Here is a 27,128-nt window from a genome sequence, read left to right on the forward strand (position 1 = left end):
TGAGGCTGGAGTCGGTGCCGGACATGGAGCGTGAGCTCGAGCGTTGCAAACTCAACCTGAAGCGGCTGCAACAGGTGTTGGCGGAGGAGAAGTTCAAAGTCTGGTACCTGCAGGCGGCCCTGAATGGAGAGAAGGTGGACCTACGGGGCGGCCGCACCGAGGGCGGGGACGCCGGAGGCTGCGGCTGCGGCGGCGGCGGCGGCAGCGGCGGCGACAGCGGTAGCGGGGGAGCCTCGGTGGAGGAGCAGGAGCCAGCTGGGCCCTTGCGCGCGCCGCCACTGCGCGACGAGGAGGGTGCAGCGGGCGGCGACCCAGATCCCCCAGGTCCGGAGGTGGCGACACCGGCCGAGCCAGCTCCCTACGTGTGCCTGGACCTTCCTGCCTGGCCCGGGACGATGGAGGGAGGGGGCGCCGTGCGCAGTCTGACTGCCGCCATCCACCAGCAGCTGGTGCAGCCTCGCCTGCTCTTCGGGCTCCGCGAGGACTGTGCGCCCCCCGGCCGCGATGGCACAGGGTCATCCGCACCTGGAGAGGAGCGCTCCTCCGGGACCCATGCAGGGCGGGTCTCGGAGGAAGGCGAACCGGACGCTTCATGTGGGGATGATGGAGGAGACGGCAGTGACCACGACTTCGAGATGGTGGATTTGAATGAGAAATTCGTCCTCGGCCACCTGCTTGTGGCCCCCTACCGGTTTGGGACCCGCGATGAGGTCGAGAAGCCGGCCCGGCCGTGCAGCCCCCATCGGTGGATGCATCTGATCCCCGGAGGCTGGCGGCACCACCGGCGGAGTCGAGACCTGGAGCAGCTGGGGGCGGAGGATGAGCCCCCCAGGCGTGGGGCAAGGGAGCATCTCGCCCAGTGGGGGCGCAAGAGGTTCCTGCGCGTGCCAGACCGAGACTCGCCCAGCCACAGCTCGCCCGAGAGAGGCAGTGACTGCAGCCACAACAGCTCAGACCACGAAGACGGCTTCTCCGCAGGTAGGCGTACCCCCTCTTTAGGTACAAGAGCATGCGAAGTAACTCTGGGGTTCGGGTGAGTTTATGAAAATAAGCATGAGCAGGGACTGATGGGACGGCGCACTTGGCCAGACCTTGGTAGGACCTTGGTCTCCAGCCCTCCTCACAGGTCCTTGGGACTCCTTTGCATCATCCTGATGCAGAAACTCCAGAAGCTCCCCATTCCTCGAAATTTCTTAGTGCGGAAGTCTTAACTCTTTCCCTAAATGTTCTGAAGTTATCTTGTGTTTTCTCGAGCTTGCATCTCATGCTGGAGGCCTAGTTCACTCCAGGAGTGCCCAGAGCTCCTCTTTGCGGGACTTTTCTCTTTGAGAAGGCTGCTTTGGGTCTGCTGGCTTCCCAGGAGCCCTAGAGGAGGGACAGGCTTGGTATCCCAGCTTCGAGCCTGCCTGGTTCTTAGAGAGTGGCTTTGATCCAATGCCTTCACCTGATAAAGAAGGAAACTGAATCTCAGATGTGTTCAAGCAGGTGACCTGAGACCTTTGCTGGTGTCTGCTGTCCTTTGCTTCCTCTCCTATCTGCCTTCTTTCTTGAGAACAGGGTCTGGTATTATCTGTCTTTTAATCCTCTTATGGTCTTCACAGTGCTCAATAAATAATGTCTGAACTAATGAGTAGCTGCATTGAATTTGAAAGGCTGCCCAGCTCTTCATAGGTCAGGGAGTAGAAATAGGTAAGGAGAAATAGTTAACAGGGCTGTGGGGTGGTATGAAACCTTTCACTGCATTTCAGCACTGTTAGGGGCTCCTCAGGCATGCAGAAAGCTTGTGTTGGTGTCTGGTTTGATTGAGTTGCAGCAAGGAACTTAAGATGCCTTCTTGCTCCGTGAATGGGGTGGTGTTGGGGAGGCATACCAGTGATTCTGGGATTGTTCCAAAATCTCCATTATTAGGTCTTATCTGGGTGAGTTTGCATTTGAATGAAAAACTGTCCACTCTGCTAAAAGCACATTTGGAAGATCCACCAAGTCATCTGTTTTGATCAATTACACTTATTCATTAGCAGATATTGGCTGCTGTTCCCATAGGTAATGCTTCTGCCACCCCTGCTAGTAATCATTTTTATGTTCCTCTTTCATTTAAAGCAAGAGGTGAAGATTTTCCTCTAGTGCCAAGTTTCAAATGCCCTCCTCAGAGGCTAAAGTCTCCTGAGCTGCTGTGTAGTTGGCACCTGTCCCATCGCTCCCAAGGCCCACATCAGTCATTCTGTCAGGTATGCTCGGTGCTCTGGATTGTCCCCAGGAGTGGTTAAATCTGCAAGCAGTCAGTTCTTCAGCACCTTGATGCAAATTAGAAATCAGCACAGGCTTGGGGCTAAGTACACAGGTGGCTCCTGAGGATGGATCAGGGATGAAAAGGATTCTCTTTCCTTTGGACTAAAGACTGCAGCCAGAGCACACAGTCTAGCACCAGTAGGCCTAGGCGTGCCAAGTTCAAATTCCTCTCTAGGCTCTCTTCAAGGCAAACTTGTATAGAAACCCTCCCCCACCCCGCCCCCTGCACAGCCGCAGGTGGAGAGTCTACCTTCTCTCTTCCGATGTCATAGGGATAGAAGGCATGCTTAGTATGCTCAAGGCCCTGGGTTCAGCCCCTAGGACCAAAAGCAAGAAGGAAGGGAGGGAGGGAGGGAGGAAGGGAGGAAGCATTACACGTGGTTAGTACCACCGTTTTACAATTTTGTTTCAATGACATAAATATTTGGGTAATTTGTATGCCAGGGGTGATGGCACACGCTTGTATTCCCAACACACCAGAAGGCTGAGGCAGGAGAATGGAGAGTTCTTGGCCAGCCTAGACTACAAAGTAAGACCCGATCTAGAAAATGTGTCTGTATCCAGAGGACTTAACTGTAGGTCAGATTTTATTGGATAATGTAGCAGGCTTTGCCTTAGCTACAGGGTTCTAAGGAGAGAAACTCGTGAGGTAGCATGTAAAAAAACTAAGTGGCTCCCCTCCATGGAATAGGGGTAGTCTTGAGGGTTAGAAAGCTTGAAGGATGTTCCACCAATCACCTAGCTTACAAAAGGAGTACATAGGGTTTGAACCCAGGCAGTCTGGTTCCCAAGTTCATGCTTTCAAACGAATGCTAAGCTTCTTGCTACACATGTTAGTATGTACCTCCCAGGATAGTTGTGAAGATTGAATTCAGGAAACTGGGAAGCTATTTAGATGGGTTAATAGCACACTTGATGTATGATCATGAAGTCCATACATGTCTCTCTGTGTGTATTGTTACAGCCTTTATTATCACTGACGTCCCTACAAGACCTGAGATCATCAGGAGCTGGGGTCCCTTCTCAGGGCTGCCACCTTTCTATGGAGCTTCTGTGAACTGGGCCTTTTGAGGTAGCAGGCCACATGTTAGATTTCAGACTTCCCCTCAGTGGCCAGCCAGTCCTGGGCACATATAGCTGGATGTTCTCAAATGGATCCCTTCTTGTGCTAGCATCCTCCTGTACCACCCCTGCCTAGAGTCAGCGGATCTGTCCTTGGGATTCACAAGTTCCTTCTGGAGCCTGTGGTTTCTTCTGTGTGTCTGCACTCCTTAGGGACCCAGATGCTGTCCCTTTAACAAAGCTCAGAGGTAGCCTTTCCAAGTCCAGCATCCCTTTGACTGTTAGAAATTATTCATCTGATATGCTGGCTTCAGTTCAAATGCCAAAGTAAATACCATTAATATTGTAAATAGGTGGCATTTCCTTCTTGCATTAATTTTGCTCAGTGGAGAGAGTTTTCTCCACACACCCTTCCCTTGCTTCTGAGATGGGGGATTGAACCCAAGGCCTTGTCTGTACTGAAAAAGCCCTCTACCACAGCTATAGTCCAGTCTCACTCTCTATGTCTCTGTTTTTGTTGGCCCTTGGCCGTCCACCCATCCACCCATCCATCTGTCCTACTCAGCAAGCATTTACCAAGGTCATGCTTCATGCAAGCAGTGTTCAGGACTAAAACTGCTTGGGTTGGTGGCCCAGCCTCATTATTTTTACTGTCTTTTTGCTGGGTAAAAACTTTGATTTTTTGGTAAAGCAACAGCTTTCTAATGGACGAACGACTGTTGTTAAATCCTGAGTTAAGGAACCAGACACAAGGCACATGCCTGTAATCCCAACATTTTGGAGGCTAAAGCAGTCATGAGTTTGGGGCTACCATGGTTAGCCTGTTTCGGAAAAAGAAAACAATTCTAAAGAATTAGCTGGAGAGAGAGCTTAGTGGGTAAGGTGCTTGCAGCCAACTGTGGAAGCCTGGAGATCTGCACTTGATCCTGGAACCCGAGTCAAGGGAGGAGAGAATCAACCGCACAGAACTGTCCTCTGTCCTCTCCATGTGTTCTATCTCCCAATAGTAACAAACGAAGTAAAGTACATTTAAAAAGTGTCTAGACCAGAAGAAAATCCTGAGTTGACCTGTGTTCCTGTCTGTCTCAGACAGGTGAGAACCCTGGACCGTAAAAACAAGATAAGGTCACGCTCAGGATCCTGAGGAGGTCTTAGGAATCAGAGCTGGGTTGTCCTGTTGTGCCAACGGCCTTTTCTAGTAATCTAATCAGAGGACACTAAAGCTGTAGTCTGTGGGAGGCCAGGTGACAGAGCAGCAAGACATCTGAACCTCAGCAGATGGCAACGGTTAGTCCCAATTTACAGGTGGCCAGGTCAGGCTCTGAAGGAGCCAATGAGAGCTATAGAGCTGGCATTGGGACACTGGTTGGTCCAAGCTGGCACAGAGCATACTGCTTACAATGTCATGCTGGGCCAGCTGTTCAGGGCCTGGTTTCTTTCTTTTTCTTTCTTTTTTTTTTTCTTTGATTTTAGAGACAGGGTTTCTCTTTGTAGCCCTGGTTGTCCTGGAATTTGCTCTGTAGACCAGACTGGCCTTGAACTCAGAGATCTACCTGCCTCTGCCTCTCAAGTGCTGGGGTTAAAGATGTGTGCCACAACTGCCCAGTTAGGGTCTCGTTTCTATACCTGGAGGCCTGGCTGTTGGGGTCTGCTGGCTTCTGATGGAGACCTTTTGTTTTTAATCTTCATGGAAAATGCATTTCCTGCTAGCTGCTCATGTTACCTTGCTCATTTGTAATCCAACGGTGTCCTTCCCCCCCCCCCCCCCCCCCCCCCCCCGCGCACTTTCTGGCAATGACTAATAAGATTGTTGCTCTGAGAAGAATTCCTTGCATTCAGGAATGTGTCTGAATAACTTAATTCAAATTGAAATTTTAGCAGTAGCTGTAATAAAATAATTCTGTTATAGTCCCTGTCTTGGAGAGATATTAAAAAACCATTTCATGCCAAGTGTGGTGGTGCATGCCTGTAATCCTGGCATTTGTGAGGCTCAGTGGGAGTATTAGGAGCTCCAAGCCAGCCTGTGCTGTGTCACGAACCCTGCCTCCAAAACAAAACTGCTTGAGACACATGCATTGGTGGTTTGTCATGGTTGATAGGTGATCAGAGATGGCACCGAGTCACTGGCTTTTCCAGGCCTGCCTCCTTCCACTGCTTACACTTGTCATTAACAGGGTCCTTCTATACAAGCAGGAAATGCCACCAGCCTGGAACCCGCGATTCCCTTGGTCTGAGTTCCTTCCAGTGGAGTGTTTTGTATTTGCCTCTGGATCCTTCTGTGACATATCAGGATTGTTCAGTGGGTGTGTGCATGTATATGTGTACACCATGTACATGTGTGGTGCTCATGGAGCCTGAAAAGGGCATAGAGTTCCCTGGAACTGTAGTTAAGGACTACTATTCTGAACCATCACGTGGAAGTTGAGAACCGAATCCAGGTCCTGTGTAAGAGCAGTAAGTGCTCTTAACTGCTGAGCCCTCTCTTCGGACCCCACTTTCCTCTCTTTTAAACTCTTATCAACAAAACGAACGAACTCCACTTCTCTTGTCTGGACAGCAAACAGGGCTTTGAGGGCTGTGATACTTCCCTGGGCTGACTTTTTTGACTTTCTCAAAGATTCAGGATCTTTGTCTGTGAGAAGGGGGTGGCAATAATAGGAGTACATCCTAGACTTGTTATGAAGCTTTAATGAGGTAATGTGAGGAAATCTCACAGCACAGCACTGGACACACCGTGTTGAGCTGCTCTTAGATGGTTACTGTAACTGCAAATCCAGAGATTGTCAGTTGACTGAGCTGGGCTCATATTTATAGCTTTTCTTCTTTTCTCCCTCTGCTCATCCCTTTGTCTCTCTTCCCTTCCCTCCCTGCCTCCCTCCCTCTCTCCCTTCCTTCCAGGTTGGACATGGAAGCCAGGCCTTGGTGCATGCTGGGCAAACACTCCATCATGAGCTGCACCCCCATATTTGCCTCACTTCACACGAAGAAGCTCTCACTTCTCTGTGCTTGTTTGTTTTCCCTTCTCCATTTTTACTCAGTCCGTATTTGTGCTGTTCCTTCAGAGGAGACCAACTTTCTTGGTTGTTTGTGGTCTCTGGCCCTTCTCTTTTCCCAAGCTTCCGCAAAGCCATCAGCTGGGCTTTCTGTGGCTCCTGCTCTCCCCTACCTGCTCCAGCTAACATTCTTGCTGATGATGCTTTTTCATGTGTTCTTCCTGGCATTTGAAATGCATGCCCTCTATTCCCCAGATCAACCCTTCGAGGCCTGCTTCTTCCTTAGAGCCTGTGTTGGTTAGTAGATTTGATAGAATCCCACGTTGCTTGGCGCTTCAGCAAGATGCGTGTTTTAGTTCTCCCCCACGTGAAGTAAACTGCGTAGGGACATTATGGTGACTGTGCAATCATCAGGGATTCAGGCTGTTTTTGACCTGTCAGTGTCATGGTCTAAAATGGCGACTGGAGATCCACCCATCACATTTATGCTTCAGGCAAGGAATTTTCGGAGCAGGAAAAAGAGTGAGTGGCAGTTGTTGGGTCTGCTATTTGCGGCACTTTCCTAGAAACCTCTCTTGACAGTTTCTGTTTTAAATCCCATCAGCCACCACTATCTACCAGGGAGCCCGGGAAATAGAGTACTTTATCTGGGCATGCGGCCCTCTCAAATCAAATGGGGTCTCTGTTACGAGGACAAATGGAAGAATAGGCAGTGAGTAAGCAGCTAGCAGCCTCTGGCACAAGCCTTTCCAACTACTCCATCCCGTCTGTGCTTCTTACAGTGAGCCCACACTGCACAATTGTTTTTATTATTACACCGTCTATTAATTCATTGACCCAGTGGACAAATGACAACAGAACCCCTTCTCTCTGCAAGGCACGATGGCTGTTATATTCTGAAGCATCGCTCTCAAGCCAAGGGGTTGGCTGATTGCTGGAGGGCAGGGAACGGGGCCCGTTTCTCTCGGCAGTGTCTTTCCCAAGACTGAGCATATGGCAGGCGCTCAAAAAGTCACAAGTGAGAAGCTCAGGGTGAAAACAACAACAAAAACCTCCTTGCCTCAGCTCTGTGGTAGACAAGTCCGGTGTTTTGCGTTCCTTCTAGTTTTGAGTTAGGCCGTGAATCATCTCCAAACATCAGAGCTGTGTGCTACAGCCCAGTTGTCGATTTTGGACACTGAGCTGCATAGCAAACAAGAATTACTAGCAGAAGTCTCTTTGCCCACCTGCTTCCCTCACCACTGTGTTTCGCAGAGCTGTTTCTGCCTCGTGAATCTCCCTTGTGATCTCTGCGCCATGTAGCTGCAGAGAGAATCTGCAGTGTCTCTGAGAGAGTCTGCTTCGTTTCCCGTCCTGTCTTCCTGCTTGATTCTTGCTATCATCTGCCTGAGACGAGGCAGTCTGGAGGAAGGTTGCCTGGAGCTTGAGACACATTTTGTGATTGCTGAGCAAAAGATAGCTTTAAAGACTTATTGGCACCTAGGAGAGAGGAAACTAAAATATATTTAGCACCTACTGTCTTCGCTGTGTAAAGTGCGTCTCCCATTGTCATGGCTAATATTCAGAGCAATCTGAAGGGCCCTCTCCTGTACAGACCTGAAATCCCAGCTACTTAGAAAACTGAGGCAGGAGGGTCAGAAGCTCAAGGTCAGCCTGAATAATTTAATGAGATCCTATCTCAAAAGAAAAAGAAGGCTGAGGGTATAGCTCAGTGGCAGAGTACTTACCCAGCATGCAAATGGGCCTAGGTTCAATTGCCAGGATGGCAAAAAACAGAAAAAGAGGATACACTATTTCTCATTCTACAGATAAGGAAACTGGCTCCAGTGGGTTAATTAGCCAGCCCAAAATTTCTCAATGCTGTGATTAATTTTTTTATTGAGAATTCATATATTATTAAATTGGCTTCTTTATCACATTCAGTGATAGATTTTAGAACATTCACAGAGTTATGAAATTACTACTATTCTCATAATTTCAGATTTTTTCCCCCCTCAAAGGACTTGGGTACACTTTGAGCATAGTCTCAAACCTCAAATCCTACCATTGCATTTCTTAGTTTGGCATGAGCTGTGATTTAAAATACCTGAAACTGCTCAGTTGGTAGAGTGCTTAAAACATTCACAAGACTCTAGGTTCAATTCCAGCATCAGATGAATGTTAAATGGAGTCTCATGATTCATGGCCAGTGACCCCAGCACTAAGGAGGTGGAGTCTGGAGGACCAGTCTTTCAAGGTTATCCTTGGCTACATAGTATGTTTGAGGCCATGCTGGACTACAAGAGATTCTGTCTCAAGAAAAAATATAATAAAAAAAACCCCTGATAAGTGTTCTTTTCTTGGGTGATTTGGAAAAATGGATCAACAGTTAAGAGCTTAAGAGTATATACTTTTTTCAGAGGACATGAGTTTGATTCTTAGCACCATGTTAGGTGGCTTACAAATACTTAAAACCCCATTTCCAGGGGATCTGAAGCTGTCTTCTGGTCTCTGTGAGTCCCTAAACTCACGTGCACATACCCCTCTCCCCAAATACACACAATTAAAATTAAAAATAAGTATTTTTAAAGGGGGAGGCTGCTGTTACTAAAGACTCTGCCTGGGCCCCTTTCTGTTGGGTGGGACTGCCTTAATTCTTCTGAGTCCCTTCCCTCTCTGTCTTTCGGGTCTGGGGGCAGGTGTCATAGTGACCCAAACATGAGGCTCCTCCCCTGAATATCATTTATGCCTTGAGTTGTGGTCGTCATGCTGACAGGGAACCTTATTCTGACCTTACTTTCTGCCTGGCCACATGGGAGGTGCTCAGTAAATATTTATGAGTAGCTAGAGGTCCATCACCCCCACCTACACTACCTCAAGGATGGATTGCTTTGCCTCTACCCTTTTCTCTCCAACCTCAAATCACATTCACATTAAAGACAAACATTGCGCTATGCTCAGATTTGTACCTTTATCCACAATCTGCAGTGGCTATCCATACACAGAGTAAGATCTGAGGCTTTTTACCAGGCTCTCTGGGAAACCCCTTTCCTTCCATACATACACACCTTATGCCCCAGCAGCACTGAACTTTGTGTAGCTGCCTAACACTGAACACACCCTCTCTCTCTACCTTTGTCTCAAATGTACTTTGTCTTCATCCGTCCTTCAAGCCTAAGCTAGGAGGCTCCCTGCTCTGTGAGGTTTTCTTTGCCTTCCCTATGTAGAACTAGGACTTGGCTCTCAGTTAAGAGTGCATTTGAGGGGCTGGAGAGATGGTTTAGTAAGTAAGAGCACCGACTGCTCTTGGAGAGGTCCTGGGTTCAAGTCCCAGCACTTGCACGATGGTTCACAGTTTTCTGTAACTCCTCTTCTAAGGGATCCAATGTCCTCTTTTGGCCTTCATAGGTTTCAGGCATGTGTGTGGTACACAGAAGACATACATGCACTCATACACACACCCATACACATAGAATAAAATAAAAATGCATTTGGCTTCAAGTAACTAGAAACTCCCTTCTGCAGTGCTTATTCTGTTCTACCTCGCACTTCCACAGTGGTCATGACAGGCAAAATTGTGGTCCCCAAAGAGGACCCCTGTATATAACAAAGAGACTTTGCATATGAGAGTAAGCTAGGGACTTTTGGGGGAGTGTGTGTGTGTGTGTGTGTGTGTGTGTGTGTGTGTGGTGTGTATTATCTTGGAGGATCTGGGTGGGTCCAGTATATTCACAAGGATCTTTATGTGTATGGGTGCTTTGCCTGTGTATGTATGTATGTATATATGTATGTATGTATGTATGTATGTATGTATGTATGTATGTATGTATGTATTATATGTATGTATGTATATGTATGTGTGTAGATAGATAAATAGATCAATTGATAGATAGATAGATAGATAGATAGATAGATAGATAGATAGATAACAGATATGCAGTGCTTGTGGAGGCTAAAAGGGAGCTGGATCCCTTGGAGTTCCAGAAGGTTCAGAGCTATCATAGGGGTGCTGGGAACTGAAGTCATGTCATGTTCTCTGTAAGAGAATCCATTGAGCCTTAACTCCTGAGCCATCTCTTCAAACCCGGTCACAAAGATCTTAAACGTAACTTGGGAGAAGGGGCTGAAGAGGTCAGGGTGATGTAACTCCTTGCTGCTGATTTTGATTGTGAAGAAAGAGGTGACTAGCCAAGAAATGTAAGGGGCCTCTAGAAGCCACAGAATGCAAGGAAATGATGACTTTCCCATTCTCCAGAAAAGAACTTGTCCCTGCTGGCACCTCAGTGTTAGCCAGTAAGTCCTAGGCTCGCCTGGGCTACAGAGTAAGACCCTCCTCAGGTTTCCAAGGTGCAGAATGCTAAGACAGTAAGTTGGTGCTGTTGTAAGCCACCGTGTGCCTCAGTTGGTTAACTGCAGCCACGGGGTTCACACAGTGACTTCATGGACTAGGGATTTGTTGTTCTCCCATTGCAAGGATTGTTTGGTGGGTTACAGCGTCCCAACAGGGCCTTTTGTTTCAGACCCTCCCATTGTCTCACAGTGGGAAGATGTTTGTCCTCTTGCTTGTGACATAGAGTTTGATATGTGTATATGCTATATTACCTTGTGTGTGCTTGGAATTTAGGAAGGAAAAGGGAATAAAGGACTCTGAGTGGTTGTTCCTGTAAGAATGGAGCCAAGTATGGTGTGGTCCGTGCCCATAATCCTAGCAGGCAGGATTGGTCGCAGTTCTAGACCTGCCTGGGCTACAGAATAAGACCCCGGCTCAAACCTAAGTTAAAAAAAATAGTGATAGTGTCATGGAACTCTTGCCTAACAACTCCTGTTGTCCCACTTTTGGGTCAAACTGGGTCACATGGCCATCTTTAGCTGCAAGGGAGGCTGACCAGGAACTTCAGCTCTTCAAGCCTCACCATGAAGGATGTGGTGGTGGGGGGAGCTGTGAATGACTTTAGGAAAACAGCCAGTGTTGGCTCTGCCAGCCTTCCTTGGACTTTGCACACTGGTATGTTAGGGCAGCTATATAACTGTTTTTAAGTGATTCGTCACCCTCCCCACCCTCTGTGCACAAGTCAGTTCTTTTAATTGTGGTATTCCTGCCTCTTAGACAATGCTGACATAATTTTTCTTGTCGAACAAGTAGAAAAATGATTGTATTTGTTTTGGTGGGTGTATATATTTTGAGGTAGGATCTCATTATGTAGCCCAGGTTAGACTTGAACTTAAGATCCTCCTGTTTCTGCCTCCCTGGTGCTGGAATGACAGGCATGAGCTATAGCACCTGACTGATCATGTATTTTCAAGTGAGGATTTATTTTTACTTAATTTATTTTATGTGTATGGGTAATACCTATGGCTTAAGGGGGCCTGAAGGTGTTGTGAATTCCCTGGAGTTACAGATAGTTGTGAGCTGTCATTTGGTTGCTGGGAATTGAACCCTGATCCTCTGTAAGAGAAAGAGTAGCAAGTGCTCTTATCTGCTGGGCCATCTACCCAGACTCTGTTTGTTTATTTTTATTTTTATGTGTTATGGATGGTGTTGTGGTTGAAGGAGCTGTCTCGTATAGATCTCAGGCATTTGAAAACTTGGTTTCCAGTTGGTGGCTGTTTGGGGAATATCAGGAGGTACTGGATCCACCGAAACTGGTGTCACAGATGGTTGTGAGCTATCATGTGGGTGCAGGGAATTGAACCCCAGTCTTCAGGAAGAGCAACCCGTGCTCTTAATCACAGCGCCATCTCTCCAGCCCTTCAAGCAAGGATTTTGTGGGATCTGGAGTACCTCAGCAGGCTATCGATCTCTAAGAATTAAAAGACCTTTTCATTCTTCTTATCCCCATTTTTTTCCTGTTCCTCTTCCTCCTGCTCCTGAAGCTGTATAGCTAGGCTCCGGATCACAGCAGTGTGACCCCCTGACTTCCCTCTCCTTGTTGCTGTTCATTTTCTTCATCTACATCTTCTCTTCTTCCTTTTTTTGTGCTGCTTGAGAGCTGTGGTGGATTTTTCTGTTTCCCTCCCTCCCTTCTTCCTTTCCTTCCTTTAACTTATTCTCTCTTTTGACAAGGACTCACTGTGTAGCCTGGGCTGGGCTGGAACATGCTGTGTAGTCCAATCTGGTCTTGAACACACAGAAATCTGCTTGCCTCTTGGGTGTTAGGACTAAAGGGATACACTAACATGCCCGGTTTATGGTGAATTTTTCTTATTTTACCCTTTTCAGACTTTACTGCTCCCAAGTTTCTAACTTATTTATATAAATGCCCTGCCTTCAATAAGGCTGTTGGAAAGTTGACTTGATCAGAATACATTTACATCTGGAGGTTTCCTTGAACTGGTTCTCTTGCCTGACCTCAAGGGCTGTGATTGCAGACATTTATCACACACTCTTGCGTGTGTACGTAAGAGGTGAGCCTCACAAAAGTGAAAAGCCAGGGTAGAAATAAGTGGCTAAATTGTTTCTCTCTTTCCCCTTCAGTCTCTACCCCACCCTAACCCATTCTCATTCTTTCTTCTCTTTTGAAACAAGGTTTCACTGAGTTGTCACTTTGTTCTGAAGATGTTCTCAAACTCCAGGGCCAAAGACATCCTCAGCTTCGTAAGCACTGGGACTCAAGGCCCGTACTGCTGCAGCAGTCTTGATTCGCTGCAGCCTCATTCAGTAATTTACTAGGACAGTTACAATAATTCTGATAGCTGTGTGTGCATGTATAATATAATGTAACATTTTATTTATTTTGTTGTTGTTGGGTTAGGTTTTTTTGTTTGTTTGTTTGTTTTGAGATAGAGTTTCTCTGTGCAGCCTTGACTGTCCTTGACTGTAGCCAAGGCTGGCCTTGAACTCAGAGGTCCACGTGCCTCTATCTCCCAAGTACTGGAATTAAAGGCGTGCACTACTAACACCTGGCAACAAATTTTATTTTTTTATGTATATGGTTGTTTTGCATGCATATGTCTGTGGGTTATATCCACGTGTAGATGGGAGGTCAGAAGAGGTTGTTGGAACTGGAACTGGAGGTGGTTGTGAGCTGTCATGTGGGTGCTGGGAATTGAATCCTGGCCCCCTGGAAGAAAAGCCAGTGCTCTTCTGAGCCATCTCTCCAGCCCTGGTCTAAATTTTAGTGTTGTTTAAAGGAGTCTGACAATCCATTATGTCAAGGTTCATGGCCCCAAATACAAAAATCACTAAATCACTAGCAGTGAAAAAGATCCTAGAATTTAAAACCATACAAATCTGTTTTGTTTGGCTTGACACGGGTCTGTTGGTATATTGCTTATTTGTGAGAGTGGAAGGCGTGAGTGCCCATTGTTCAGCTTGATGAGAAATATGATTTCCTTGGGAATCTCACATATTTGGAAGTGGTGGAACTAGAGACATGCAGTGCAAATGTTGGGGTCCTTGTCTAATAGTTAGATTTTTTTTTTTTTTTGATACAGGATCTTGTTGTATATCCCTGACTAGCCTTGAATTCACTGAGCTCTACCTGCTTCTACCTCCTCCCAAATGCTGGGATTAAAGGCATGCATTACCATACCCACTGTAGATTTTTTTTTGGAATCATCCTGGGCAATGTTTTTTGGTGTTTTTGTTGTTTGTTTGTTTTGTTTTGTTTTTTTTTGTTTTTTTCTTTTTTGAGACAGGGTTTCTCTGTGTATCCTTAGCTGTCCTGAAACTTACTCTGTAGACCAAGCTGGCCTTGAACTCAGAGATCTCCTTGCCTCTATGCCTTGCCTCTATGCTGGGATTAAAGGCATGGACAACCACTGCCTGACCCTTACATTATTATTTCTAATCATAAAGAACAAACTTGTAAACAAAAGTGTGAAGCTATCAATCTGTAAGTTAGGGACTACATTATCATTCAAAATATATTTTATACTCATACTCTTGTTATTTTTTGTTTCTCACCTATGATAGCTATTAAACATCAATTACTCTCTTTGGTCTGTAGTTCTTTGAGATGGTGCTAGTGGCCTTGCCTGTTGGAGAGGAGTCAGGTGACTTATCCTTCAAATGACTACCCAGAGCTGTTTTGTTTTGTTAGTGTATGTGTGGTGGTACTAGTGGCGGGGGAGGGGAGTGTTAGTAGTTCCTCATGCAGCTTAGTTGGCCTTTAATTTGTTATGTAGCCAAGGATGGCTTCAAACTTCTGGTTCTTCTGCCTGTACCTCATGAGTCCTGGTGTTACCATCATGATCCACCTTGCCTGGTTTGCATTGCTAAGGATCCTGCCAGGGCTTCATGCGTGCTAGGCAAATGCTCTCCCAGCTGAGCTGCATCTTCAGCCCTTGCCACTAACTGTTAATTTCTCCAGACTGTAGGTCTGAAACAATGTGACTGCACTAGGTGATTTTCCAAGTATAAATTTTATGAAATCCAGTAAGTTAAATGAGCTGGGACTCTGAACCTTGCAAGGAGGAGCCTGGCTTTGGATCAGAGGAACTTGAGTTATGGTGTAGACCTGAAATGTCCCTTACAAGTTCATGTTTTGAACTTTTGTTTCCCAGCTGGTGACACTATTTGTGGATGCTGTGGAACCTTTAATTTGTGGGCCCTGGCTGGGTTATGGTGGCGCAACCTTTAATCCCAGCATTCAGAAAGTAGAGGCAAACTGATCTCTGTGAATTCAAAGCTAGAGCAAGTTTCAGGACAACCAAGACTACACAGAGAAACCCTGTCCTAAAACAAAAACAGAGGTGGATCCTGGCTGAAGGAAGCAGGTCACGAGGGGCTGGCCATTGAAGATTATGATGGGGTTCCTAGTTACTTGCTGCTTCTCAGTTCATTGCTCTGTGAACAGCTGTATAAGCCTGTGTTGTCTGGGACTAAGATGTTCCCAGTGCCTTCCTATGATGGGCTGCAACTCTCTGAGACTGTGAGCCAAAACAAGTTATTCCTAGTGTAACTAATAGACTAGCTTTACAGCCATGCCTCTGTAGCTATTTGTAAATTTGCTCCATGAACTAGATTACTTCTCCTCTCTATAGAGGTATTTTCTTTTCTGAACAATAGGAATGATTTTTACCTCATTTTGTGTTAAGATTAAGTGAGGCCTGGGGATGTAACTCAGGTGATAGGGGACTTGCCCTAGCAGGTGTGAGGTCATAAATTTGATTCCCAACATCACACACACACACACACACACACAGACACACAGACACACACACACACACACAGAGTTTAAAAAAAAATAATGTACAAAAAGCAAGTGGCACAGGGCGTGACTTACAGTTAGAGCTGTGTAAATGCAAAGTCCTTAGTGCAATAGTCAGGGTCTGGGGCTATATTACTTAGATGCAAGTCTTAGCTCTTTCACATAATTGTTGTGTGACCTTGATAAGTTTCTTGGCCTTTTTGTGTCTTAGTGTCTGTATCTGTAGACCATGGGAACCATACTAATATAAAATCCATGTCTAATTAAGTTGGGTGAAGATTATACAAATGAGTATGTATTTATCAAGCGCTTTGGACAGTACCTGGTACACAGCGGGCTGGCTAACCTTGTCACTGTCATTACTAGTGTGGCCATGCGCATTGTTGAAATAAACTGCCAGGCTGAAAAATAGTATTATGCTCATCATGTTGCCTGGTCATATTCTTAATTGAAACCTGAGGCTTCTGGAAATCCTGCACTTTGAATAATCTAAGAGCTGGAGCAATGAAGCATCCAATTACAGATGCCTCTCGGCTGCAGCCCATCAGGGAGACCTCCACAAGGTCTAGCTGGGTTGTGATCCTATTATGGAGAAAGCCCTGCTTTGTATGCAGCTGCCTTGTCTTCGCTTGGCTGCATAATTGAGCCTTTTTGTCTTATTTTAAAGCATCTTGAGGAATCTGGAGCCCACTCCCACTGACAGTAGTGAAAGCCACAGCATGTCACAGCGCTAATGAGTCTTGCAGACACTCTGAGGCCCCACTGAGGCAACTAGACCAGAGGGGGTGCACAGGCTAGGCCAGTATCCACCTCTTCCTTTGAACACACATAGCCTCACTAGATTTCAAGATGGGGCTCCCCCAAGGAGCCTTAGGATCTCCCACGCCTGTCTTCTTTATCTTAGAAGGGCATCAAGTTGCTTTCTGAATGTTGGGCTTGTTGGTAATCTTTGTGGGCAGCAATGCTAAAACTAATTATTCATATCAGTGGGCCTGAAAGAGCTATTGTTTGCAGAGGGAACTCCCTCTGGTCTCTAGACCCACAGTCCCCAACGGGGACCTTTGGTCAGGCAGGAGGCAGCTGTGGCAGTGCTCCAAGTTCAGAAGTATGATGACCTGCTTTGTTTGAACTGCAGAGGGTTAAAATAAAATGATTTTTTTTTTAATTTGGAGATTTTTCTGTGAATATATGTACGTCTGTCTTTTCTTGACAGATGGGGAGATTGACAGATAGACTAGATGGAATTTTGCCAGGGATTCTACCCTTTTTCCCCTGACCCCTTTATCTACAAGCACTGAGGGTATGGAGGGCAGTGGGCAGAGCAAATCTCAAGGGGTAGGGGTTACTTCATGGCTTTGTGTCTGCCTCTGCTTAGTTTAGCTGCATGACCATAACCAAATTACAGAACTCTAGTGGCCTTGCTTTCCTTCCCTAAAAAATGGGGTTTATAATAGTTTGCTTCACAAGGATGTGAAAAGGAGATGGGTTATGTGTGTTCATCCTGGCACATACTAAGTGCGACTTGGATATCTGTATCTACCAGTGTTACACTAGTTGCTCTAGGCATTTGAGGTTACATTCCTTATGTTAAGGGTCTTTTCACAGAAGACAAAAATGCCTTTTTTTCCTAGTGTACCTCTGAGCTGGCTAATAAGCCTTTTCTCCATCCCCTTGACTAGGTCTCAGACCTTGTAATGTAACAATTATGTCCTTGGATTGTAGTAATTATGTTAGGGTAATGCCATCTCAGGTAGTCAGACTTCCTCAGTGTTCTGGTAGCTGAACCTCGTGTGTGTGTGTGTGTGTGTGTGTGTATTCTGTTGCTGAGATAAAGGCTGTGACCAAAACAACGTGGGGTGGAAAAATATTACACTTCCATGTCGTAGTCTGTGATCAAGGGAAATTAGGGCAGAAACTCAGGGCAAGAACCTGGAGTCAGGACAAAGTCCTTGGGAGAAGGATGGTTATTGGCTTGTTCATGGCATGCTTGCCTTGCTTCCTTATTAATCCTAGGGCCACCTACCCAGTGATACCACGTAGCACCGTGAGCTGGGCCCTCCCACATCAATCACTACTACCTAGCTTGTCCTTGAACTCACTACGTAGCCAGGGATTATCCTCCTGCCTTCACTTTCCAAGTCCTGGGATCACAGGCATATGCTACCATACCTAAGTCCAGATGTCAACCTTTATTTGAAGTTGAAGGCTCTCACCAGCTGATCACTGGGTGTAAGAAAGGCACTTCCCAGCTCCTGACGATTGGTGGGCATGGTGGTGTGCCTGACCACTGCCTGTCACTACGGGCAAGACAGAAGTGTTACTGCGGCTTACAGTAGCCTCTGAGAAGCACGGAGGACAAACTCAATAATATGTGTATCCGCTAAAGTGGCAGTGACTGAGCGTCCTCGTGCTCTGACGGTGACACTGACCCTAGGTTTGCTGTTCGGGCCCCAGACCGACCGACAGCTTTCTCTGTCCTCTAATCACCATCTAGGGGAGTCAGCTCCAGCACAGGTTATGGAAAAAATGGCAGAATCTGCAGTTTCATGTCTCCCTGGTTCACAGACTGGCTTGACTCCTACCCTAGTACATGATAAAATCAAGAAGTTTTAGCCTGGCGGTGGTGGTGCACGCCTTTAATCCCAGCACTCGGGAGGCAGAGGCAGGCGGATCTCTGAGTTTGAGGCCAGCCTGCTCTACAAGAGCTAGTTCCAGGACAGGCTCTAGAAACTACAGGGAAACCCTGTCTCGAAAAAAAAAAAAAAAAAAAAAAAAAAAAAAAAAAAATCAAAAAGTTTTAGAAACGGAACTGTGGAAATGATGGGCCTTCTTCCTCTCGGGCCTGAAGCTCGCTGGGAGAAACCTTGTGCCGTGCTTAGATAGGATGAGCTCATTATTTGTAGCTCCAGTCAAGGAGAGTTTTATATTTCTTTAGTTGTTTGGCAAACAATTAAAAAAATCCCAAGCTGGGCAGTGGGGGCACACCCCTTTAATCCAGCACCTGGGAGGTAGAGGCAGGAGGATCTCTGTGAATTGGAGGCCAGCCTGGTCTACAGAGTGAGTTCCAGGATAGCCAGGGCTACACAGTGAAGCCCTGTCACACACACACACACAAATCTCTTGAGTCAAACCCCTATTCCGGGGTGGTAAAGTCCGCAGGCTCCGGAGACAGACCATGTACCTTCACAACTGTTCTGCCACTTACTAGAGTTTACTTGTTTATCTGTAGGTTTGTTCTGAGACAGGGGCTCACTGTGTAGCTCAGGCTGCCCTCAAACTTGTACTGAACCTCCTAACTCTGCCCCTCAAGAACTGAGGTTCCACTGTGTGCTACTGTGCCTGGTTTACATTGTCCTGAGAACTGGGCTTACCACTGTGTGCTACTGTGCCTGGTTTACATTGTGCTGGGGGCTGAACCCAAGTCTTCCTCAATGGTAGGCATGTGCTCTGCCGACCGAGCTACATTCCCCATCTTCAGTTGTGAAGCAGAGCTAGAGAACCCTTGATAAACAGCCCCGACACGCAGTGATTCATCAGTAAATACCTATCAGTCACCTTTGTTTCCCCAGTAGCTACCGGAGCATCATTTGCCACCTATCTACCTGGTAAGTGTTTGCTGATTAATCCTAAACAGAGATTGAGGAAATTACTAGACCGTTATTGTTCCTCTGCTTCTGAAGTAGTCTAGATAGAGAACTGACTAGAGGCTAGAGAGATGGCTCAGATGTTAAGAGTGCTTCCTCTGCCATCATGAGGGCCAGACTTCTGACCCAGCACCCATGTAACAAGCCAGGTGTCTGGTGCACACCTGTAACTCTAGCTCTAAGTAAGAGTGGAGACAGGAGGATCACTGGGGCTTTCTGGGCCTAGCCAAGAAAAGTACAAGTCCTCATTTCAGAGAGAGAGACCCTACCTCAAAACAGTTGGTAGAGAATTGACACTCAATGCCGTCTTCTGGCCTCTGAGTTGTCTGTCTCTGTCTGTCTGTCTCTGTCTCCCGCCCCCATACACACACACACACACACACACACACACAGACATATATATATATGTGTATATATATATATATATATATACATATATATATAAAATTTTGGGGGTCAGATTATCTTTTATTGAAGTTCTCTTGCTACTTCTTAAGTAGCTGGGCATCCCATTGCACCATTGCTGATGTCATCTGTGATGTCATTGGGGTGGTGCCATCCACACGGCTGTCTACAAACTGTGAAGTACCAGGGATCTCCTAAATAGTTCCAGAAATTTCTCTGGCTAAAGACTGGTGTTACAGGTGTGGTGTTGCATACTTTAATCCCACCACTCAGAAGGCAGAAACAGGATGATCTCTGTGATTTCAAAGTCAGCCTGGTCTACATGGCAAGCTTCAGGATAGCCAGTGCTACACAGAGAAAACCTGACTCAAACAAAAACAAACCAACAAAACAAAACAGGTGAAGGATCTGTTGGTCAGGTTTTCAGTCTCATCAGAAGTGTTATTTCCACTGTGTTTTATGTTTTTCTGCTGCTTTTTCTCTTGGTGGTTCCTCGGGGACTCTTGATGATCAGGACAGGGCAGGAGGTGTCACCTCATCTGGGTCTGTCCTGAATGATTGATCAACTTTACTGTAATCCTTGGACCTTTCCAATCACTTGTTGCCTTGGCAGTATCATCACCATTATTTTTTTTTGAGACAGGCCCAGGGGGACCAATCTAGGGGCTTGAGTGGATGAGGACTGGGATCATCTCCTGTGAACTTCAGGAGCACGACTTTGACCTCACTGGGGTCATATTTGGATGGCATGGTGGAGGCAGCTGGTGTTGGATGAACCAAGATTTAGGACTACTGAAGAAAACGTGTGTGTGTGTGTGTGTGTGTGTGTGGTGTGTAAACATTTAAGAAGGTATTCATTTTGGGAGTACGCAGGTGCCACAGCCCATGAATGGAGGTCAGAGGACAACTGGTGGGGTTTGGTTCTCTCCGCCATGTGTGTCCTGGGGACCCAATTCAGGTAAACACCTTTGCTCACTGAGCTGTTGTACTGCCCTCCCTTCCCCCTTTAAAAGGAGCCTTGCTTTGTCTTCCATGCTGGCCCGGATCTTCCAGCCTTAGGAAACCATTTTTCTGCTTTAGCTTTTTTTTTTTAAAAAAAAAATCATTTATTTATTTATTTATTTGTTTATTATGTATACAATGTTCTGTTTGTGTGTATGCCTGAAGGCCAGAAGAGGGCACCAGGCCTCATTACAGAGGGTTGTGAGCCACCATGTGGTTGCTGGGAATTGAACGCAGAACTTTTGGAAGAGCAGGTAATGCTCTTAACCTCTGAGCCATCTCTCCAGCCCCCTCTGCTTTAGCTTTTTGAAAGGCTGGGACTATAGGCGTATGCCATAGCACCAAACTCTGGAATGTGTATTTTTATCCACCCCAGGGGATTCTGAATAGCCAAAGCCCAGACGCTAGGGTTTGGCAGGCTTCCCTAAGGCTTCTGTCAGGTGGTAATGAATGTCTAGTAAGTTTAAATATAGGCCCCTTTCTGCCCCAACAACCCAGAGGTTGACATTGAAAGGAAGCCAAAGAGAAAAGAAAAGAAAAAGGCACCAATTTTCTCAAGAACTTAAAGCATTTCAAATAAAACAGGGTGGGAAAGTTCTTTTTGAATTGTGTGTGAGTAGATAAGGCATTGTGAGACAGCTGATAAAATAATCCACTGTGTTTGGAGCCTGCAAACAGAGGGGGCCCACAGTGACCTTTAGCTCCAGAAAAAACACACTGGCCAGCCTCGGGCTCAGCTTCTGAGACTATACCTACTCCCTCCCCTAGCTGAGCCCCAGGGAAGGGGGATTCCTGGGTGGTGTCAGATCTTTCTCTCCAGGTGACACGTGACAGCCCCACAGTCCCAAGGTAACTGAGCTTCTGTGTCTGTTTTTCCCCTTGCCCTGAGAAAAGTGCCTTTGTTAATTTTGATGTGTGTGGCATGGAAAATGTGTGTGTCGTTCAGGAGTGGAGATCTCTGTAGTTATGACTGCTTCGCTGTGGTTTCTAAGTTTGTTGAATTTATAAATAGTTGGGTGTACCTGCTGGACTTTGATAAATGGAACCTTTCCTGATGTTTTTAAAAATCATTCTGTAGTGCTTATAGCCTCCAATCCAATCAATAAAAAGGTCAACAAAAGACTTTTTGTAGAGTTCTCAGTGTTGGTGGAGTAACCAAGCGACCAGGAATCAGAAGGTTAAAAAAGAAGGATGTAGACAATAAAACACACACGCTTCAGAGCAGGTCCAGAGAGTAAAGCATTGTATGACTTTATGGCCCATGGGAGGTCAATTCTGCGCTACCATAAACTACTCATATCTAGGAACAGGGACGCAGACACCGTTGACCCAAATATTACTGATCTCTGGTTGTGCTAGGCAGCACCACAGGGGCTACATTCTGCTTCAAGGACTGGGGGTCCTCCTGTGAGACAAGGTTGATAAATGGCATTCACTCCAGAAATGCTGTCCACAGAAACCTAAGATCATGGATGCAGACAACATGATAAGGGCTTTGCCATGTCTCACTGGCTTGCATGACTCAGAGTTGCTCTTTATACACAGTTGGCAACCACTGCTGTTCAAAAGACAACAAATGGCACACCTTTGTTAGCTGACCAGAAGGCATAGGAGTGGCAGTATCTGGTCCACTATCTTTCACACATCCTTTGGGATCTTGCCATATTTCTTCAGCTCCGTGTCCACAGAAAACTCAGTAGCCTCCCCCTGAAGCTCCTCTCCCAGTCAGAAAGGAAGCCATGTCAGTGCTGATGGTCTCCTAGGTTGGCAGAGAACCTGATCTTGTTAGGAGCCAGCCCCTCACTCTCACAGGGAGGTTCTAAGACTGCCTTTCACAGGTCCACAAGTTTTGGTGGTGCATGCTGTTGAGAAACCCAGCACAACTGCCGGCTGTTAGAGAAGATACTGATTCCTCAGTGCTTAGGCGACTTGGAAGCCCTGAATGGCTGCTTCCCACACCCCCTTTGTTCCGGATTACACATGGAGCTGTCAGTTGACACCCTTGCCAGGAAAACCTCTCAAGGCAGCTTCTAGCATCCACTACATCCTGGGCACCCCAGGGGCTCATTGGAAGCTTCTTTAAACCCTTTGAATTCAGTGGGTCTACTCACACCTCTTTCTTAGACAGTAGCAGGGAGGTCAGTCTGATAGCAGTGGCCCCAAAGTGGCTCATCTTTTAAGAGGTGCCACCTAAGAAATTATAAAATGACAAGGTTTATTCTTCCAAGATCTCCTCTAGTCCCCTGTGGTCTTGGGGGCCATGGAGATAACACTAGAGAAAGGCCATGGGAGCTAACACTAATTCCTGGCAAATTACCTCAGTTATTACTATTCCAAACAACACTGCAATGAGAAACCATGCATTGTACAAAGGAAACAGTAGGTCACACAAATGAATGTTTCCTTAAAAAAGAAAAGTATGCAGATGCGGAACAGGAAAGATGGCTCAGCAGGTAAGAGCCCTTGTTGTTGTTCCAAAGGGCTTGGGGCTTAGTTCCCAACATCCATTCTTACATTCTTTGGTTATTTCTCCTTTGTCATAGTCTTTGCCCATTTTTGGATTTAATATGAATATGCCTCATGCCTCAAGATTGAGTAGCATGATCATAATCATTTGACTTAAGGAAGTTTCTTGATCTTTTTATTTCTAGTTTCCTAGAGCCATTTCCCTATCATTTTAAAGCAGAAATAGATGTTGACGTTTCAAAAATGCTTTGCTCAAGCATGTTGGGATGTTCATACGCTTTTTCATCCTTTATCTATTAATGCAGTAGATTGCATGGGTTTTCAAATGTTGACCATGGCTTAAATATCTGGGCTGAGGAGCTGGAGAAATGGTTCAGCAGGTAAGAACAGCTGCTGCTGCTCTTCCAGAGGGTCAAGTTCAGTTCCAGTACCCACACCAGGTAGCTTAAAGCCAGCTCCAGATCTGACGCCTCTGGCTTCTTCGGGCACCTCACCTGGGAGCCAGGCGTGGTCTTTAGCCCCAGCATTTGGGTTGGTTTGGTGAGTTAACTGTTTCCTGTGCAAGCGTCAGGACCTGAATTTGCGTCTTTGATATCCGTGTAAAAGCCAGAAATGACAAGGTGAGCCTGTTACCAAAACAGGGAAAAGTTAGCATGAAGATCTCAGTTTTGTTGTTGGAGGGGGTGGTTGTTTTTTCGATAGAGTCATATTTAGCTCAGGCTAGACTTAAACTCTCAGAGATCCTCCCAAATGCTCAAAAGGCTCCAAAGCTACAGAGAAACCCTGTCTTAAAACAAACAACAACGAAACTCCCACTGGTTGCTCTTCCAAAGGACCTGAACTCAATTCCCAACACCTACATCATGCCCCACAACCACCAGTAACCACAGCCCTAGGGGATCTGACACCCTCTTCTGGTCTTCATGGGCACCTTACACACATGTGGTACATAGATATAGATGCAGGTATAGCTACCATACACTTAAAAGTAATTTAAATTTTATTTTTGTTTTTTTTGAAGCAGGGTTTCTTGTGTAGCCCTGGCTATCCTGAAACTTGGTCTGTAGACCAGGCTGGCCTTGAACTCAGATCCAAATGCCTGTCTCTGCAGTGCTGGGATTAAAGGCATGCAACACCACTGCCTAGCTATTGGGGGAAAAAAGGTGTTTTAAATCAACATCTGACTACCATGGCAAAAGTCCTTTACTTAACACTCGAATTATTTTTTTCCAGAATAAAAATAAATAAATTACTGAAATACTTTCAATAGAACATGCCAGTTACCCCAAGGAACTTGAAGTTAATGGTGTGTTGTGTGCTGTTTATCCTTCATTTTGTCCTTTTATGGCACACTTTAAAGGATTTGTATCTAATTTGTGCACTGTTTGATTCTTACAACAACCATAAGGGGCGATAATTATTACTATTTAGTTTTGTTTTCTGAGACAAGGTGGCATTATAGAGTCCTGGCTAGCCTGAACTCCCTATGCAGCACAGGCAGGTTCTTAAACTTCCAACCCTTCTGCCTCGGCCTCCAGGATGCTGGGTTAACATGTGTACTACACCCTGGTGAAAGTTTGTATTAGAAACCTGCTTTATAGTAGAGAAAACTGAGCCCCAACATAACAAACTAATCATCATCTTCTCATTTTAAAGAGCTGGTGCCTTTTTGAGAAGTAGTCCACAGCTCTTGAAAACACACGAAGGAGCCTTACTTAGGCGAATATTTTGTGTGTGGCTGCCTGTGTTCGATCTGCTTTTTTTTTTTTTTTCTTTGCCATAGGGTTTCCCAACAGCTCAGAACTGCCTGAGTAGGCTAGGCTGGCCAGCTCTCTGCCGGCACCAGGATTACAGACTCACCACCACACCCAAGAGCTTTTTTTGTTTTGTTTTGTTGTTTTGTTTTTAACATGGCTTATGGGGGTGGAACTGATTCCTTACTCTTGTAAGGCAAGCAGTAACAGCCCATCTCTCTCCCCAACCCCAGGAGTATAGTTCTTAAATGCTAAGATTGATCTGAGGCAGAGATACTGGGTGGGGCCGAGGCCTTCAACCTTGTTCCACTCTTTCCTCTCAGAGACCTGAGCTGGACAGGGCCTTGCTTGATTTGATCCAGTCAATCTTGCTTGGACTTAACCTTTCTCTTTGGCTGGACCATTTTAAGCTCTGCACAAAGACATGTTTAACTTCTGCCAGGGAAGGTTGTACAAAATGGTTATTCCAACATGCCTCTAGGGGAAATCCGAGATTCAGATACCAGCCCAGTGAGCTGTAAGGGGGCCCGAGAGGATGTGGGCTGGCCCTGCCCCTGGCAGCTGAGGCTGTGTCTTCTCTTTCTTGCCTCTGCTCAAGAACTTAGCCACCAACCCTACACTGGAGTCTAGAAAATGAACACTCTACTTATTTTAAAACCTAAACCAAGTGTCATCTGGTGTCATCTCCCACTTCAATTGGCACCTCCTGGAATGCCCCTTGCTGCCTGCCCACTGGCTATTACTGTGGGAGGTGGCAGGGTACACACCTGGGTCACATCTGCTTTCCCCTGCTTTCACCTCACAAAACAGAGACCCCAAGAAGGTTGCTGCAGCTGCCTCTTAGGAAGGTTTTAAGCTATGACAGTGTTTGCATCTTGATTACTATCTAAAGCCCAGAAAACAGACTGCTTCCTCCATCCCCATATAGCAACAGGTCTTCTCCTTTGATGCTAGACTAGTCTTGAGTACAAAAGAAGGCAATTCTGCTTGCCCTCAGTCATCCGCTGTGGGTGCAGGATTTCATATTTAAAAGCCACAGGGCCTCCCTACCCTGCCAAGGGACCATTCACTGGCTCTGCTGGGGTTGGAAGCCATAGCCAAGAGTCCCCTTGACCTGGCGACCTGACGACCTGACATTCACCAGGACAAGTGGAGAAACTAGCTGGGGCAGGGGAGGTAACTGAGGCCTCTTGGTGACTTTGTCTCCAAACCGTCAGTTTGTAGTTCCTAAGGTCTGCAACCTTGTGGAGATTTTCTCAAGGGACTGCAGGTTAGAAATAGTGACTGGATTATCTTCCCTTTGCTAACAGGATCATCAAATTCCCCACAAACTCTTCTAAGAGATAGCACATGGAAACGTGAAAAGAATGTTTTGTACCCTGAAGAGCTCAGGAGAGCTGGGATCCACTGAGAATCAGACCTGCACATAGACGCGCTCTTAGCAGTGTGAGGCGGAGGCAAAGCACGCTTGTACTTGAGGACTGTGTGCTGAGAAAATAGGAAGTGGCCAGGGATAGTCATTCAATTTGCAACTGAGAATGAGTGGTCACACCGAAGTCTAACATGAGTAATAGAAATAGAGATTTTCTTGTCTGTGTGCTGTGCTGGGGATTGAACTCTGGGCTTGTGCATGGCTGGCAGGCATCCTATCACTAAGCTACATCCCTGGTAGACTCCCTACCCCCCCCCCCCCCGGTACCCCATTCCATACTGCCTTTCTTTTAGTCTTTAATTTTTAAGTGGTTTTGTTTAAGTAGGCTAACCTGCCCCTGAATTTACTATATAGCTTCCCAGGCTGGTCTGCAAACTTAGGTCCTCCATCCTCGGTCTCCAAGCAGTCAGGATTAGATACGTGCCACACACCACAGAGATTTCTGTTGAATCTAAACTGTGGGACTCTAGAATAGCTGGGTCTGATATCAAAGACATTTTTCTGGGAGCCAGGCTGTGGTGAAATCCCAGCACTTTGGAGGCAGAGGCAGGTGGATCTCCAAGTTCAAGGTCAGTCTGGTCTATAAAGTGAGTTCCAGGACAGCCTGAGATACACAGAGAAACCCTGTCTCAAAACTAAACCAAACCAAACCAAACAAACAAGCAACATATAAAAGACATTCCTCTGAGTTGAAACATGACCTTGCTCTAATGTTCAGGCCTATCTTTAGGTGTGTGTGTGTGTGTGTGTGTGTGTTGGTGGGGAGGGGGGAGCTAGGGACCAAACCCAGGACATCATACACGCTAAGCATTCTAACTTTAAGGTTAAAACAATTTTTAGATATATTTATTTGACCGCGTGTATGTCTGTATACCACATTTGTGCCTGTTGCCCAAGGAGGTCAGAAGAGGGTGTCAGACCCCCTGAACTAGAGTTACTGTTGGTTGTGA

The 27,128-nt window shown here is 46.2% G+C and overlaps 1 protein-coding gene across 1 annotated transcript in view; it reads left to right on the top strand.

Moving 5' to 3' along the window:
* The first annotated feature begins 385 nt into the window (after positions 1-385).
* Positions 386-27,128, top strand: part of Abr (ABR activator of RhoGEF and GTPase) — a 196,302-nt gene continuing 169,559 nt past the window's right edge. Inside the window, exon 1 of the mRNA XM_038326514.1 lies at positions 386-978. Within this exon, the coding sequence (XP_038182442.1) occupies positions 396-978 (583 nt within the window). The 5' untranslated portion in view covers positions 386-395. The remainder of the gene's footprint in view (positions 979-27,128) is intronic.

Source organism: Arvicola amphibius, chromosome 4 (assembly GCF_903992535.2).
Source record: "Arvicola amphibius chromosome 4, mArvAmp1.2, whole genome shotgun sequence".
NCBI lineage: Eukaryota > Metazoa > Chordata > Mammalia > Rodentia > Cricetidae > Arvicola > Arvicola amphibius.